Source organism: Chrysemys picta, chromosome 7 (assembly GCF_011386835.1).
Source record: "Chrysemys picta bellii isolate R12L10 chromosome 7, ASM1138683v2, whole genome shotgun sequence".
Lineage (NCBI taxonomy): Eukaryota > Metazoa > Chordata > Testudines > Emydidae > Chrysemys > Chrysemys picta.
The window spans coordinates 106587527-106605920 of NC_088797.1; the positions used below are offsets into that span (position 1 = coordinate 106587527).

Below are 18394 nucleotides of genomic sequence, written 5' to 3' on the forward strand. Positions count from 1 at the left end.
CAAGGATCAGCGCCCCATAGTACCACCTAGGTGCTGTAGATACATGTAGCAGAGAGACAGTCCCTGTCCCAGAGACCTCAAAATCTAAATGACAGACCAGATGCAATAAGTGGGTGAAACAAACAAAGAAGATTTAGAGTGAAATCCTGTCGTCAATTAAGTCAACGGCAAAATGCCGATTGATTTCATTGGGGCCAGGATTTCACCGATATTATACAAGATCTAGGGGAACCTCACTGGTAGTCAAAACCGAAATAAACTAATCTGCCAATTTTAAAATTACAAGAGTATGAAAGAAAGATATTTTGTAATTTCAGATTTTTTTGCATTCCTTTAAAAATGGGAAAAAAGCCAAGAAATTTGGGAGAAAACATCTAAATGAAGTTTAGAAAAGTAGTTTTCATGGAGAATCAGAGAGAACATTGTGGGACAATAGCTGTTAAATTGTTGAGGGCAAATAGCATTTGGTTCAACTCCCTTTCCCTGTGTGCAAGCTTTCCACTGATGTTTTACTGTAACATTGTTGCTGGTGACTTTTCAGCAATAGAAATGCCAAATTGTAAAGCCAGAACAATTACTAAAATTTTGGCTCAACAGTTGACAACTTGAGAAACTGCACCATCTTTTAGATACTTATAAGAAGTGGAAATTTGAGCCCCACTCCTACAAACAGCAAGTCGGGATCCATGCAGAGACCATCTGAAATCAAAGAGGTTTGATATGGATACAGGGGTCTGTGCTAGTAAAGTCAGTTACCAGACTGTGGCCTAAATGAGTGTGGCTTAGAAAGTGCTGGGTCCTCTCATCTCCCATTGACTTCCATTGTAACTGAAAATGCTCAGCACCTTGTAAATTCTTCTCCTAATAAGGAAAGATAGAAGGTTAATTATACTGTAAGTGAATATTTAGTTGCTTTATTTAATGAATAGAAAAAATAAGCCAGCGTACTATACCCTTAGCCCATTTATCTGTATTGCTGCAACTGTCTGTGTCTGTCTTTGCAACCTACCTTAAGGTTATTTTTTTCTCATTGTACTGATTTATACAATGCATGAATTATATGTATCAAACAATGGAGCAGAAATAAGACAAATGCACAAAAAACTAAACAAAGGGTTTTATTGTATTAATGTGTAGGCAAAGCTACTTGCTTAATGGATCTTTTGAAAGTGCCTATAAACATATTACACAGAAAAACACGTGTTAAAAGAACATTATTAAGTCTGTAAAATCAAGCACTCAAAAGTTAAGAAATGCCAGAATTAAGGTTGCTTCTGCAGATGGAATCTTCAGGGACTTGAGCTGCTAATCTGCAGCAAGTTTCTACTGGTCACATGTGAACTGACTTTTTCAAAGGCTTATGACTTGGCTAAAGTTTGGCTGACTTTTACCATGAAGAGCAAAAGGCACATACCTGGCACAACAGTGACCCCATGCCAAATTTCAAGTACTTGCTCCAGAGCATGGGGGCACTAGAGCTTCTGAAGGAAATAGTTTCCAGAATTTTTAAACTTGGGCAAAATGATGGTTCTTTTGCTAAACTCATTCTTAGAAACAGTTGAGCCAGTTTGGCTGAAATTTCCCCCCCAAAAATTCAACCCAAGGCAGCCACGTGACATGGAAAACTTCAGCTCAGAGGCTTAAAGTTTGGCAAAGTTATAAGCAATTGAAAACAGAGTCTTATAATAGGAATTATCATACCAGTCCCCAAGGTGATGCTACTAAACCCATCTATCATCTATCCAAAGGAGGCTTTGCACTCTAGGGGGTAAATAACTTGTTGCTGCAAAAATTATGTATCGATATATGTAAGTGTAGGCACAGCCAGTGAGCCTGTTGGGGGAATACAGCCCCTTTAAGCATGGGGGTTAGTGGGAACTGTAGTCTCCAGAATAGGCACAGGATGATAGCAATGAGCTGGCAGAGTCATGTGTCTGCCTGTTGGAAACTCTATAAAGGAATGCTGTTGACTCGGTCTTGTGAAGTTGAGTGTTCAGGTAAGACCCTGAAGGAAGCCCCTCAATGGGGACCAGGTAGGACACCCTGGAAGGGTGTGTCCTCTCCTTTTCTAGCTTGGAAAAAGATGGAAATACCTCTGCTGGCTAGAATCAAGTATTCTGAGTTTCTTTGCCCTTGCTTTGAATCCTTTTGTAGTAAACCAGATCTGAGCAAAGAGCCTTGGACTGAACTATAGTTTGGGCTTTATTTTATCTTCCTTGGGTGGTGTATCTGCCCACCAGCTTACAAAATAATGTATCAATATGTGCCCCCTAAATGTGCAAAATGTTTAGGCAAGACACAAACCAACAAAAGCTTGGAAGTTCAATTAAATGCTGCCGTTCTAGGCTTAAGACGTGCTCCTGAGTTAATGGCTCGAGTTAAGGAATCAGCATTATCTTTGAATTTTCTAGCTTTTGTCATTTGTTTCACAGCTTGACATTTTAAAAATACTTTGTTTTTTCTGGTATTTTAAAAATACAAATGGGAAACAATGTCGCAGTAGAATGCATAACCCCATTGTAAATCAAGGCTTTGCACTGCTACTGATCTACAAAGCCTTAAAGGGATACGCCTGTACTATCTCACTACCACAACTCATCACAGTATCTATAAACAGCTAGTTTGTTATACTGAAGCTCCCTTAGTCAAGGATCTGAGGGAACTGTTGCTAGGTCCTTCTCAGCAATGAGTCCATGGCTTTGTCAAAGAACCAGAGAAGTAAAGGGGAAAAAACAGGCCACACACTGAAAGACAGCTAGCAATGATGGGTAAACCAGAGGGTAGGATGGAGAATTGATTGATTGACTGACTTGCTGTCTACATCTCACTGATTTTCTGCAATTGAACTACAGCAACTAGATACTATAGTGATAGCTACTTTGAAGATGCCAGTAGACATTCGGTCCCGGATCTCCTTACTCCCAAACCTGTTCTGTAGTCAAATTATCACCCTTTCTCTCCATAAACACAAAATATATTTTCTCTAGGTACTATTATATAAATATATATATTTAACTATGAAAAATCTGAAACACGTACAAACCATTTCAAAGTTTATGCTATAATTTAATATGTTCTAGATATACTGTATATACTCATTCATAAGCCAAATTTTTTTAGTAAAAAAAGAGAAGCACCAGAGAAGGGGGGCGGCTTATGAAAGGGTATAGAGAGGGAGAGGTGGGACACAGCCCCTCCCTACAACAGAGGGAGCAAAGAGAGGCAGCAGAGCCAGAAGGGAAGAGGCGGGGCCAGAGTCTCTCTGCTTCTGGCCACGCTGCTCTCCCCCAAGCCTCCGAAGCAGCTGCAGCTCCGGGGCTGGCAGGCTGCAGCTGTGCCGTTCGGCCCCGCCCCCCAGAGCGGGCTGTGGCCACGCCGCCAGAGCACGCTGTGGCCATGCCACCTGCCCCAGCCCGCTGGAACATGCTGCGGCCGCGCTGCCCGGTCTGGCCCGCCAGAGCAGGTTGCGGTGGCGCTGCCCAGCCTGCTGGAGCAGCTCCAGCCAGGTCAGAGACATCCTCCCCTGGTCTTCCCAAATAAGGTGGGAAGGGATGGGATGGGGAGAGTGTGGGGATCCCGGGCTAGGGATGGGGTCGTGTGGGGGGTGGTCACAGGGGTTACTCCCCTGACTCCCAGCTTTTCCTCCCCAAAAAATTTCCCCACCAGTTGGTGTCCCGGCCCGTCAGGGTAAGCAGCTGGCACGTCGGGACACTTTGTTTACTTAGGTTTACCTCCGTGCCTGCGGACGCTCAAGGTAAACAAACCATCTCGGCCCACCAGCGGCTTATTCTGATGGCCCAGGAGCCAAAGTTTGCTGATCCCTGAATTATAGGGTCGGCTTATGAACGGGTTATACATTTTTTTCCATTTTTACTTATCCATCTTGGGGGAGTCAGCTTATAAACAAATCAGCTTATGATCGAGTATATACGGTACTCTAGAAGTAAATATATATATATATATGGGTTACAATTTTAATATGGTAAAACTGAAGTATGTGGATTTTGGTGATTGATACATTTGTACAAATATAATTTATGAACTATACAGTATAAAACTACATATCTTTATTTTGCACTGAATACTGTCTCTTTGATCTTAGCAAAATCCTTGGTGGGGGTAGCATTTTTGTGACCCTTTCAGTATAGAATCATAGAATTGTAGGACTGGAAGGGACCCCGAGAGGTCATCCAGTCCAGTCCCCTGCACTCATGGTACGGGATCTAGATCATGCCTGATAGATGTTTCTCTAACCTGCTTTTAAAAATCTCCAATCATGGAGATTCCACAACTTCCTAGGGAACTTATTCCAGTGCTTAACCACCCTGACAGTTAAGACGTTTTTCCTAATGTATAACCCAAACTGTCTTGCTGAAATTTAAGCCCATTGCTTCTTGTCCTATCCTCAGAGATTAAGAAGAACAATTTTTCTCCCTCCTCCTTGTAACAACCTTTTATGTACTTGAAAACTGTTAGCATGTCACCCCTCAGTCTTCTCTTTTCCAGACTAAACAAATGCAGTTTTTTTCAATCTTTCCTCATAGGTCATGTTTTCTAGACCTTTAATCATTTTTGTTCGTCTTCTCTGGACTTTCTACAGTTTGTCCGCATCTTTCCTGAAATGTGGCACCCAGAACTGGAAACAACGCTCCAGTTGAGGCCTAATCAACATGCAGTAGAGCAGAAGAATTACTTCTCGTGTCTTGCTTACAACACTCCTGCTGATGTATCCCAGAATGATGTTTGCTTTTTTTGCAACAGTGTTACACTGTTCACTCATATTTAGCTTGTGATCCACTATGACCCCCAGACACCTTTCTGCAGTACTTCTTCCTAGGCAGTCATTTCCCATTTTGCATGTGTGCAACTGATTGTTCCTTCGTAAATGGAGTACTTTGCATTTGTCCTTATTGAATTTCATCCTATTTACTTCAGACCATTTTTCCAGTTTGTCCAGATCATTTCGAATTTTAATCCTATCCTCCAAAGCACTTCCAACCCCTCCCAGCTTGATATTGTCCACAAACTTTATAAATGTACTCTGTCTGCCATTTTCTAAATCACTGATGAAGATATTGAACAGAACCGGACCCATAACTGATCACTGTGAGACCCCATGCCCTTCCAGCATGACTGTGAACTACTGATAACTACTCTCTGGGTATGGTTTTCCAACCATTTATGCACCCATCTTACAGTAGCTCTATGTAGGTCGTATTTCTCTTGTTTATTACAAGGTCATCTGAGATAGTATCAAAAGCCTCGCTAAAGTCAAGATATACCAAATCTACTCCTTCCTACCTATCCAGAAGGCCTGTTACCCTGTTGAAGAAAGCTATTAGGTTGGTTTGATGTGATTTGTTCTTGACAAATTAATGCTGACTGTTACTTATCACCTTATTGTCTTCTAGGTGTTTGCAAATTGATTGCTTAATTATTTACTCCATTATCTTTCCGGGTTCTGAAGTTAAGCTGACTGGTCTGTAATTCCTCAGATTGTCCTTATTTCCCTTTTTATAGACAGGCACTATATTTGCCCATTTCCAGTCCTCTGAATCTCTCCCATCCTCCATGACTTTTTGAAGATAATTGCTAATGGCTCAGATACCTCCTCAGTCAGCTCCTTGAGTATTCTAGGATGTATTCCATCAGGCCCTGGTGACTTGAAGACATCTAATTTGTCTAAGTAATTTTTAATTTTTTCTTTCCCTATTTTAGCCGCTGATCCAACCTCATTTTCACTAGCATTCACTATGTTAGATGCCCAATTGCTGCTAACTTTTTTGGGGAAACTAGAACAAAAAAGTCATTTAGCACTTCTGCCATTTACACATTTTATGTTATTGTTCCCCCCGCCCCCTTGAATAATGGGCCTACTCTATCCTTGGTCTTCCTCTTGCTTCCAGTGTAATTATAGAATATTTTCTTGTAGGGCCACCCAGAGGATTCAGGGGGCCTGGGGCAAAGCAATTTTGGGGGCCCCTTCCATAAAAAAAAGTTGCCATACTATAGAATACTATATTCTTGGGGGGGCCCTCTGGGCGGCTGTGTTTTCTTGTTACCCTTTATGTCTCTAGCTAGTTGAATCTCATTTTGTGACTTGGCCTTTTGAATTTTGTCCCTACATACTTGTGTTATTTGTGTATATTCATCCTTCGAAATTTGACCTAGTTTCCACTTTTTGTAGGATTCCTTTTTGAGTTTCAGACCATTGAAGATCTCCTGGCTAAGCCAGGGTGGTCTCTTGCCATACTGCCTATCTTTCCTACACAGTGGGATAGTTTGCTCTTGTGCCCTTAATAATGTCTCTTTGAGAAACTGCCAACTCTCTTGAAATGTTTTCCCCCCTAGACTTGCTTTCCATGAGATCTTACCTACAAACTCCTTTAGTTTGCTAACATGAGTTCTGATAGGAAGGAAAACATTTGTGAGTATACCATAGGTTAATCCTGTGTCATCCTGTTTGTTTAAAATCTTGTAGAGAAGGTACCAGTCCGAATAAATAATGTAGTGACAATAATACAATAGTTGCAATGTAAAGAATTAGCTATTGAACTGTCAACAGCACTAGTGGCAGTAAAAGATGACGTCCTCAGAGCAATGGGTATAGGGGCCATATCGTAATGCGAATGCTACTCAACATCTCTGCAGCTTTCAAACACAATAAAGCAGAAGCTGCTGCTGACCCACATATTATATAGGTGAAGTAGATGGATTACATTGCAATTTCCCTAATCAGTCTCTTGAACAGGACCCCGAGAGCAGTGATAGGAACTTCTCTTGTTTACTGGAATGATTGACAAACATCAATGTTAGTATTATTTTATCACTGACATTTTAGATGAAAATGAAATTGTCAAAATGGAATAAATGACCTCCAAAATATCACTTTTTGAAAGCTGATATTTTTCTTTGCAGTTTTTTTCCCACTCATTTACATTAAGATTGGAAAATTTTGAAAACAAGTGTTATCTAACAGACCAAGAGATCATTAGAGAAACATGTGCAAGCATTATGCCTCTAGATCTGTTCTTAACTTTGCTCAAGAAGGCACTCAGAAACAAAGAACACCAGCTTAAATATTAAAGTCAAGAAAATGAAACATTCATGTGCTGCAGCCAGATATTGTTGCTGTAGCTGAATGTACCAGCGCCTGCCTGAATAAGGTTGGAAATTCACTGACAATGTATATGTTGTCTATAAAGCCTGCATTTAGAGACACAAATACTAACTAATCAGACTAAATAAATCAGCAGACCCAGGTTTTATCTTCACAGATAACCCTCATTAATCCAGTGAGCTTTTTTTTGAAGACAAAAGAAGAAATGAATCGCTTCATTTGTGTTGCTTGAATGGAATGCTAATGATGGGAGGTGAAAATCCATTAATTATTCATGCCTGTCGACTGAGAAGGCAGATCCTGGCTTTTCCTGTTACCATTGCAACAAGTGGCCGCTGGCCTAGTCAGAACAAGGCCATAAAACATTTCAACAGAAACAGACTAGAGATCACAAGTATGCCTTCTGGAGAAAGGAAACCCATGTTTCTGAACTGTACAGATCACATTCAGATGGATTTAAAAGCTAAACCTTATACAAAATGGACCCAGGAAACCAAGCCTTTTGTGTCTCAAATTTACTTTACCATAAACAACTCCTCTTTGGAGAAAGAATGTTGCTTTGGTAAGTTTGTACAAGTTGAGCTTTTCCAAATTAGTTGGAAACTGTTGTATATATCATGGCAAATGTAATGTGCAATGTTTTTCTGTGTCTTGCGAAGGAATGTTGAATAGCTTGCCTTGTTTTTATTTTAAAATAGATTTAAAAAAGCATAAAAATGATAATACTGATGACTCACAATTCTGCACATTGTTTTAACCCTAGAAAAGATGTAACAGTAATTGTCTTTAAAAGTTAAAATCAAAACTTCTAAAAATTGGTCTGCATTATTAAAATAAATTTCTCCTGACAGTCAAATCCTAATAAGATTTAAACAAAAAAATAAATCTTTGATCCAATATCTGGTTTCTTGCAAGCAAAAGAAAGACTCATGTAATTACAGTATCAAACTGGAGAGGCCAAAAGAAATCAGAATAGTACTCCGCAGAAGGTGTTTTGGTTCTCTGCTTTAAGTTGCATATTTATGTACACCTTGTATTGTTGCTGCTTTGTGCAGTAAAACACATTTTTGTGTTATCTGGGAATAGAAATAGCGAACAGTGTAACATTCTTATAGATTACATAAACTATACTGATGTAGCATAAATTAGTTGAAAGCAAAGTTAGTAATGAATTTTATTTTTCTAAGTAAAGAAATGACAGATGCTGTGCATGTAAAACACGTAACAGTGGGGAAGCAGTGTTTGGCATCTGTTTCCATTAGCGTAAGGAAGAAAGTTTTTATTTGTTAGTCAACACCACTGCAACTGTCTTGATTGAGCAGTGAAAAAAATCTCAGTATTTAAAATAGTATTTACATTATTCCAATAGAACTCACAAGTCAACTCACTAAGTAGAATTTTTCATAATAAAAAGAATTGGAAATAATCAGTGTCTAAGATGAGAGGCCAAAATCTTATTAACTTTGTCTTGTGAAAATATTGATTGTTTTGGTGCATATTCTGCTTTTGATGTACTTTGCCATACCTGTCAAAATGAAGAAAACAATCTTTTTATTTCATGTCCAGAAGAATCATATTTATAAGAGTTGAAAAGAGCAGATATCTGCATGTATTAAGGCAATGTACTAAGGCAATTTGCTAGGTAAATTGTATGCAAAAAGTGATGAAAATAAGGATATGTAGACAGACAGAGCTACACAAATATGGGGTGTGATCTTGCAACTCTTACTCATAGGAGTGTTCACATAAGTTGACTTATTGTCTTCAACAGAGTTACTCACATCAGTAAGAATTGTAGCAGAGGGCCCATGTTTTACCAGAAAATAACTGACTGTCTTATGTGGCTGTTGTGCAAGGTAATTTGAGCAGCAGGGTTTTTTAATTATGTGTTTAAATGCCTTAAAGTGTTTATGATTAAATTAGAGTTTACAGAACTTTTTTTTTTTAAGTACAAAAAAGAAAAATGGAACAATATATTAGATGTGTCAGGAACAAGGTACAAGAAGCACATGATTTATTGTAGAGATGTGCTACCAGTGGAACAGCACTGCTCACCTTAATTTATTTTATTTGTAAAAGAGATTAATTTTCAGTACATGAAGCATGCAAACTTTGCCTTGCTTTACACTGGTGTGGGTGCATCATTTAGCATAGAGAACACCATGACACCATCTCAAGCTACTTTAAGCACTGGACTATAACACAGGTAGAATTGGTGTCTCTCCCCAATGAAATGTAATGACTCCAGGCCTGCAAAAGACTTCATAGTTATTAGTGGAAATGGAACTCAGGAACTTCTGTGCCAGAAACACAGGTTCCAATCACTTGGGCCAAACGAAAGAGTCTATTAGCTGTATTAGTACTAGGGCTTATATCAAATTGTGGACTGCAGCTGTTTGCCTGCATTAGTGATGATATGGAACCACGGTGACCCATGGAAAGCTCAGGGAAAAGTGGTGCCTTTGGGGGTGCAGCCGCTCACTGATCTCTCCAGAGTCCCAGAGGTGTGGTAACACTGCACTATCCCTCTGAAACAAACTTGCTTCTTTGTCCATGAAAGGATACAGAGAAGAGGCCTACAGCCTTCCCTTTGGGGTTGAATAAACCCCCCAGGGGTGCATGGTGACTAAGGGTATAGTTGCACTACAGCAGCACAACTGCAGGTTTGCTGCTGTAGTGTAAACACCTGCTATAGCGATGGAAGAGGTTTTTCTCTCACTGTAGTAAATGTACTCACTCCAGAAGTGGTAGCTAGGTCAATGGAAGAATTCTTCTGTCAACCTAGCAGTGTCTACACGAGAGTTGAGGCTGGCTTAGCTATGTCTCATGGGGTGTGACTTTTTCATACCCCTGAGCAATATAGCTAAGTCAACCTAAGTTTTAAGTGTAGACTGGTGCTAAGATTGCTCTGTCTCAGACCTGGATGCTCAAAGAGACGCAAGTTTCCATATGCACTTGTAACCTATCCCTTTGCATACTGGTGCTCATATACACTGCAGGTAGGTAACTAGAGCAGATTTGATCACATACACTTGAGGAGGTGTGCCATTCCATCCAGCAGAAGGCCGGGGAACACATACACTCTCTGTGCACTAACCAGTAAACATTACAATGGGAGATTGTGAAAATTCATCATTGAGAAACTCTGTATCATGATAACAATAACAAACAGTCCTAGACACTCTTGGTACCCTCAATCTGTATGGTAGCAGTGATAATAGAGCTGTTGCTGTTGAAATGTAAACATGCCAATAGTTGCAGTGATAAAACATTAACATTGTGGAAACATTCTCCCGTGTCCTTTGAAAGGACAAGAACAAAATGGAAGAGCAATACTATGAATATCATAAAACCATAGTGCTAGATGATAATGTATCATTTGCAGATGGTATGAAACACCGGTTGGCTTTTGTAATGGTGTTTGCATTAGATAGCAAACAACAGCTTGACTAATTCTCTAATTTTTGATCTGTTACATGAAAATAATTCTCTTGTTTGCTAAGTGCTGAGTTTTATTATATTATTTTTATCCATTCATGCTGATTTGTTGCATCCTTGTCTTCTAGTGTTCCTTATTTCTCTTTGCTTCAATTTGTTTAAAAATTTTAAAATAAAACAAAGGAATAGTTTAAATTTTTTTTGCAATAAATCAATAAGGATAATGATGTGAGTAAAGAAGTTTACCAGGGGAATTTGATATCAAGTATTTCCTGAATTGCTATAGGGTTCAATCCTGCAGCTCTCCCACTGGAGGTCACCAGAATTATGTGTAGAACCCACAGCTCTGAGCCTGTAAGTTCATCCTATTTTTAGTTGAAATATAGAGATTTAATTCAGATCTTTGTTTAATGGTCTACTTCTGGTGATAGACAGGGTCAAGTATCCATGCTGATTTTATTAGCCATTTCAGTAGTCTTTGATATGACTGAAATGCCTATGGGACCAGGCAAAAGAGAATGAGGCTGCTCTAGAAAGTCTCTGCTCATTCAGAGACGTCCAGTGTCAGTTGCTCATCTTGCATCAAGAACTATGCTTGTGGAGATTTAATTGTGTATGATAGCCCAAAATACTCATAGTATACCTATAATTAGTATGCTGATGATGATTCTCACTGCAGCATATCCATTTTATGAAGGATTCTTTAGTCTCCTTTCACTCCCTGGCCAAGATAGGTACTTGAATGGGAGCTAGATGCTTAGACTTTATTATAGGGCCGTCGATTAATCGCAGTTAACTCACAAGATTGACTCAAAAAATTAATCGCGATTAAACAAATTAATCACGATTAATTGCAGTTTTAATCGAACTGTTAAACAATAGAATACCAATTGAAGTTTATTCAATATTTTTGATGTTTTTCTATATTTTCAAGTATATTGATTTCAATTATAACACAGAATACAAAGTATACAGTGCTCACTTTATATTATTTTTATTACAATTATTTGCACTGTAAAAATGATAAAAGAAATAGTATTTTTCAGTTCACCTGATACAAGTACTATAGTGCAATCTCTTTATCGTGAAAATGCAACTTACAAATGTAGATTTTTTTTGTTACATAACTGCACTCAAAAACAAAACAACGTAAAACTTTAGTGCCTACAAGTCCACTCAGTCCTACTTCTTATTCAGCCAATCGCTAAGACAAACAAGTTTGCTTATATTTATGGGAGATAATGCTGCCGGTTTCTTATTTACAATGTCACCTGAAAGTGAGAACAGGTGTTTGCATGGCACTTTTGTAGCTGGCATTGCAAGGTATTTATGTGCTAGATATGCTAATCATTTGTATGCTCCTTCATGCTTTGGCCACCATTCCAGAGGACATGTTTCCATGTTGATGATGCTACTTAAAAAAATAATGCGTTAATTAAATTTTGACTGAACTCCTTGGGGGGAGAATAGTATGTCTCCTGCTCTGTTTTACTCGAATTCAGCCATGTATTTCATATTATAGCGGTCACGGATAGTGACCCAGCACATGTTGTTCACTTTAAGAACATTTTTGTTGCAGATTTGACAAAACACAAAGCAGGTACCAATGTGAGATTTCTAAAGATAGCTACAGCATTTGACCCAAGGTTTAAGAATCTGAAATGCCTTCCAAATTCTGAGAGGGACGAGGTGTGGAGCGTCCTTTCAGAAGTCTTAAAAGAGCAACACTTTGATGCAGAAACTGCAGAACCCAAGCCACAAAAAAAGAAAATCAACCTTTTGCTTGGCATCTGACTTTTTTGCTTGGCATCTGACTTAGATGATGAAAATGAATATGTGTTGGTCTGCACTGCTTTGGATCATTATTGAGCGGAACCAGTCATCAGCATGGATGCATGTTCTCTGGAATGATGGTTGAAGATGAAGGGACATATGAATCTTTAGCACATCTGGCACGTAATTATCTTGTGACGCTGGCTACAACAGCGCCATGTGAACGCCTGTGCTCACTTTCAGGTGACATTGTAAATAAGAAGTGGGCAGCATTATCTCCTGCACATGTAGACAAACTTTTTTGTCTGAGTGACTGGCTGAACAAGAAGTAGGACTGAGTGGACATGTAGGCTCTAAAGTTTTACATTGTTTTATTTTTGAATACAGTTATTTTTTGTACATAATTCTACATTTGTAAGTTCAATTTTCATAATAAAGAGATTGTATTACAGTACTTGTATGAGGTGAATTGAAAAATACTATTTCTTTTGTTTTTTACAGCACAAATATTTGTAATAAAAATAAACATAATATGAGCACTGTGCACTTTGTATTCTGTGTTGTAATTGAAATCAATATATTTGAAAATGTAGAAAGCATCCAAAATATTTAAATAAATGGTATTCTATTATTGTTTAATAGTGTGATTCATCGTGATTATTTTTTTAATCATGCGATTAATCACGATTAATTTTTTAAATCGCTTGACAGCTCTACTTTATTATAATAATTATATAATAGTTATGTATAGTGCCATAGGTGAGTCTGATGGATTTCCTTGTTTTGGGCATGTAGCTGGGGCTATTAGTTCTGTTGTCAGGTAAAGGTAGGCAAGATTAGACTGACTTGCTGTTCAGGATTGCCAACATTTATTGATTTGTTTTTATTCTCATGAAGCACCCAGGAAATTGAGCACCTATAAGCACTATACACCTTTAAGGAAACAATTGGCATATGGTTTCTGACCTACTATATTGTTACTTATTAACCGAATGTAATATTTAAAATGTGCCCCAGAAAGCAGTCTGCACTGAAAATACATAGTAATAACTTACCGAAAACAGGACAAAAAGTACATGTTTTCTGAGTGCAAAAGAAATAAAAAATTAGGGAAACCACTGGCAAGGCAGTTCGCTTTCGCTTCCTACAGTCAGAACTGAATCAGCACAATGCAACATGCACTATAGTTTTAATTTGGTATTTTGTGGACGGTATGGGGATGTCTTTTTCATATACCTATTTCCATATGAAATCAAATGGTTAACGTGAGGCAGAAGAAAGCAAGGAAAAACTAAGTGCCAGAGTGGATATATCAGACTGCTGATTGCTTCTCCAGTAGACTTAGGAGGGTTGCTGTAGTTTCTTTCATGAAACTCCTCCAGCCATAGAAATGCCTCCAGTTTCTGGCTCCTGCAAACAATTTACATATGTAGATGTATGGAAATATTTAACATGTACAGCATAAGTTGGTGTGTGTGTGTGTGAGGCTTTTATGTTGAGGCTGATCCTATGAGGTGCTGAGCACCCCTGCTAGGTGCTGCATGTCCTAAGTTTGATGCAGCCATCATCTTATCCTCCTTCAAAGCCTGCCTTAAAACTCAACTCTGCCATTAGCACATACAGAAAACTGCCGTCTGATTATAACTAGGCAGGTGGTGAGCTGAGATTACTGCTACTGACTGGTTAAGAGTTGAGCACACAACTCCTCTGTGCTAAACCCCTGTTGTTTTGGTACTCTGTCCTCTTCTGCTTGTTTGTCTCATCCATCTGTTATTTCTTGTTTGTCCTCTCAGCGGTGAGTTCTTTGGGGCAGGAATTGCAATGTACTGTAAATCTGTACAGGACTTAGAACAATGAGCCCTGACCTGGCTTTGTCCTCTGACTACTACCACAGAAAGAATATTAAATAATGCATGCAATTCCCATTGGAGTCAACAGGAGTTGAAGATACTCAGCACCTATAGGCATGTGTGCATTAGGTGGTGATCGTAGCTCAGTGATCAAGGCATCAGGTTTGGATTATGTGAGATACTTCTTGGAGTCACAAGTTCAGACTCTGGCAGTATAAACAGCACTTCATCTTCCTCAGATAGATACGGTAAGTACTGTATTGTGCAGTTTGACAAGCTGGCCTATCAGATGAGACCATAAATACAGAGATGGGCTCCAAACAGAAAATGTAATCCGAACCAAAACATTCTCTTCAGCAACTTTCTGCTTACAAACCAGTCTGCCTGCAAGCAATGTTTTCTAACTATCCCACAGGACTTCTCCTATGAACAGAGGTTTGTCTTGTTCTCCTAAACTAATAGCTCCCCCCCACACACACACTCCCCATGCTAAAATGGGCTGGTTACCTGTGTGGCTGCCTCCAGCCACCCGAAAGGGGGATGCACTTCAGAGGAGCTGTGTGTACACAGTTTGTAAAGCACTTTTAAGCCTTTGGGAGAAAAGGCAAGAGATATCTGCATACTTAAAAATGTTATTTATTATCCTTCATTAAATTTACTGTAGATAGTGCCACATGTTATTCGCAGAGTAGTCATATTATCAGTGTCTTATTTTCTCAGACTCAGATTTAGTGTACATACAGTTGTATTTTGTTAGCTAAATAAAATGCCATTTTGTGCCAGGATGGGTAAAAACTGAAATAATATACCTAGAGAAATGATCTCATAGCATGGTGGGCTAAAGGTGCTCTAGTAATATAGGGAAGGGGCCATATAAACTTAATAGAGTTACTCTCATACTAATATGCTAGAACAAAAAAACAAAACCAAACCCTACAGTAAAGTGGAGTTAAAGTTGAGAGTACATATAAGCAATTTAAGGATTAAAAAAACCCCAAGAATGTTTTAATTATTCCAGCTACAAGCATTTCTACAACAGATAATTCAAAGTTAAGGTTAAATTTATTTAAACATATGGAAATGTACAGCTAGGGCACCCAAACTCTACCCTGTAGAGACACTATGTAATAACTATATAAGTACAATAGTTCAGTGTTTATTGATCCAGATTAGGTTAAACTGATGAGATTAGTTTATTATTTACTTATGGTACCATTACAGAAGAGAGGTAAGATCATCTGGATGTCATAACTTCAATTACTGAGATTATTAGGGACATAAAAAGCCTGGCGAGGTGCTAAATTTCTTACAGGATCCATTTAAAAATTCATTTAAACTCAGAAACAGATTTACCTGTAAAATCTCAGAAAATTAATTCTCTACTCAAAGAGTAAGCCGTGTAAATTTGGGGAGAAGACACTATATTCTTCATCCATAACAGAGAAGTTGAATTCTTGCTTCAAGGGCAAAACTCAACCTTAATATGGATTTATGACTGGTGCCTCTATAATTACATCATCTTATCAATGCCATATTCACACCTATACTAGCAACATGATACGACAAAGGAAGATTTCATCATCATCATCACTCTTTCCTTCCCATATATCTTTCATAGACTCTAAGTTGTTGGGAGAGTCTATGTTGCGCTCCTTTTCATCTTCATGTGAAGGAGGACCCAGAAGCTCCCACACCCCACTTTCTTTTGCTACACTCTATCCACTCTGCTTGGAATGATCCTGTGAGAGGTACTCTGTTCTCTATGACTGAGATTCCAGAATTTGGCTGATTCTGGGTTTATTGGCAAGGCTACAACATAGAAATTACTCAGTGCCACAAGAAACTCCTCTTCAATAAATGTGTGTGCAGAGAGTATACAGGCAGATACGGTCTATGGAAAGAGTACTGTGAATGTCAAGCTTTTGGCGCCTTTGTGGAAGTGAAGAACTATTTTGCTGACTTATCCTGGCAGTTAGACCAGAGTAGGTCTCATTATCTCCAGCTCAGAGAGATTAAAAAGGTAAGGAAGAGACCTCCAACTCACAGAGAGAAGTAGTTAAGAAAGAGCCAGAGTGATTAACAGGAATTCCTGCAGGGATAAACCCAGGGAATAACTAACCTGGGACAAAGTTCATGCTACAGTCTAGGTTGAGCTGTCTGTAAATACACTTCTGCCCCAGGGCTTTACTACTCAAGATTTGTCTCTAAGGAAAAGGAGTGAGTTTGGACAAAAGCTTATCATGTCTGTGCTGTGCTAGGAAAGGGTGGGAACCCTGTTGCAGGCAGATTGCAGTTTTGCTTGGCAGGTTATCAACCATTGCAAAATCATTAAGGTTTGATCCTGGATGTTTTCTACCTGTCTGGATTTTGAATGTGCTAGTTTGCCTGCCAGTCACATTGGGTTCTGCTTTATTATTTTTAATGCTTTTCTTTTCCTTTCTGCCCTCCTGTTAGCTACTCCCTTTTGGATTGCTTTGGAATTCAAAAGTAATATTTTCTGAGACATTTTATTTCTTTAATTTGTTGTTGTTGCTTGTTGTTCTGATGCTTGACATTTCCTAATCATGCACAACTCTCACTGGACTCAAGACTCTTTCTGCAGCGCTACAGATTGTAGACACAATTTGCTTTAATCAGGGCCCCTGGAATTTTGTAATACTTCAGGCCAATTTCTATAGCAAATTTGAATATGTTCAGCAAAAACTTCTGCAGCAGTGATCAAATATAATTGCCTACAATTTCACACACACGCAGGATACTTGGTTGACTGCAAAATTCCCGGAACCTCAGCTTTTCACAATTTCATCACCATGGAATCACTCACTTGCTAAGGAATTCAAGGCTTTTTAATACCTTGAATGTAAATTGTGGGATGAATTTTCAGCATGACATGGGCAATTAGCTATGCAGCACTCCTATTACTGTTTATTAGAGTAACAGAGATAGAAGGATCAAAAGTAGTGATTTGCAAATCTCAAGAGGCTCAGAGGCCAAGTATGATATAGACAATCATCCAAATATTCTGAATCTTACCTCCACCTATGGATCATCAGCTGGAGTTGGAACAAAGACAGAGTTTCACATGAAACCTCTGCCACCTACACTTCTATTTGTGATTAGAATCCTGAATTCAAGTGCTTCTTCCAAACCTACCATTGTTGTTAATAGCACTTGGAACCTATAGCAGGGAAAAGATCTGGGGAAATCCAAACTGCTAACACTTATAATGATTAATAACAGTAGAAATGGACAGAATCCAAAGCTCAGATGTGTAGTTGGTTGAGTTTTCATCAAATACGTTATTCAACAAATTTTACGCCTATATTCATAGGAATAGAGGAATTTGCATACTGGGTCAGAACGGTGATCCACCTAATCCAGTGTTTTTGCTCAGGCAGTGACTAGGGCCAAAAGCTCAAGAGGAAAGTGCAAGAAACCTCTTAGTAGACAATGAAGGGGGAGTTTTTTCCTATTTCTTCTAAGTTAGAGGCAGGCTTATGCCCTAAAGCATGAGGATTTATTTGTGTTCCTTTTCCTTACGTAACTGTGGATGTTCCCATTACCCATAGAAATGTTTAATCCATTTGTGAATCCTACTGTGCTCTTGGCCTCAATGATATCTTGTGGGAATGAGTTTGATAGGATAATGCTGCATTATGTAAAAAAATAGCATCTCCTTTCGTCAGTTTTAAATTTACTACCTTTCAGTTTCAGTGATTATCCTATTGTTATTGGATTATTAGAAGGGGTGAATAGGTGCACGATTGTCCTTCTCTCCTCAATTCATTGTTCTGTATAACCCTATCATGCCCCTTATTGATCCTCACCTCTCTAAAGTAAACAGGCCTACTCTTTTTATTCTCTCTCCATATGGAAGTCTTTCCATGCTCCTAATAATTGTCCATCTCTGAACCATCTCTATTGAACTCCTTTTAGAGACTGAGTGTAAATATTTCAAAAGCACCTAGATGTTTTAGGCACTTGTGAAAATTTTACCCAGAGGACCAGGACTGGACACAGTATTTTTTGGCATTTCATCAGTTTATATATTGACGATTACATTTTTAGCATTTTCCATCCCATTGTTTACGCACTCTAATATGTGGTTTGCTTTTTTTACTGTTGTTGCATACTGAGCAAAGCCTTCCCCTGAGCTGTTCACATTGACACCTGATTATTTTTCATCATTCATTATCTGATTTTCTTTCTCCCC

General features: G+C 38.7%; 1 protein-coding gene across 14 annotated transcripts in view; it reads left to right on the forward strand.

The window, feature by feature from the left end:
• C7H10orf90 (chromosome 7 C10orf90 homolog) overlaps positions 1 to 18394 on the forward strand; it is a 182007-nt gene that overhangs the window by 71845 nt on the left and 91768 nt on the right. For 2 of the 14 annotated variants that reach the window (XM_065552239.1, XM_008166273.4), the window contains exon 1: positions 7300 to 7682. The exons of 8 other annotated variants lie outside the window; for them this stretch is intronic. In XM_065552239.1, coding sequence (XP_065408311.1) covers positions 7358 to 7682 — 325 coding nt within the window. In that variant the 5' untranslated portion in view covers positions 7300 to 7357. Of the gene's footprint in view, positions 1 to 7296; positions 7683 to 16339; positions 16399 to 18394 lie in introns of those variants that run through there. 4 more of the 14 variants (XM_065552248.1, XM_024103549.3, XM_065552237.1 and 1 more) reach the window with 3 other exon arrangements.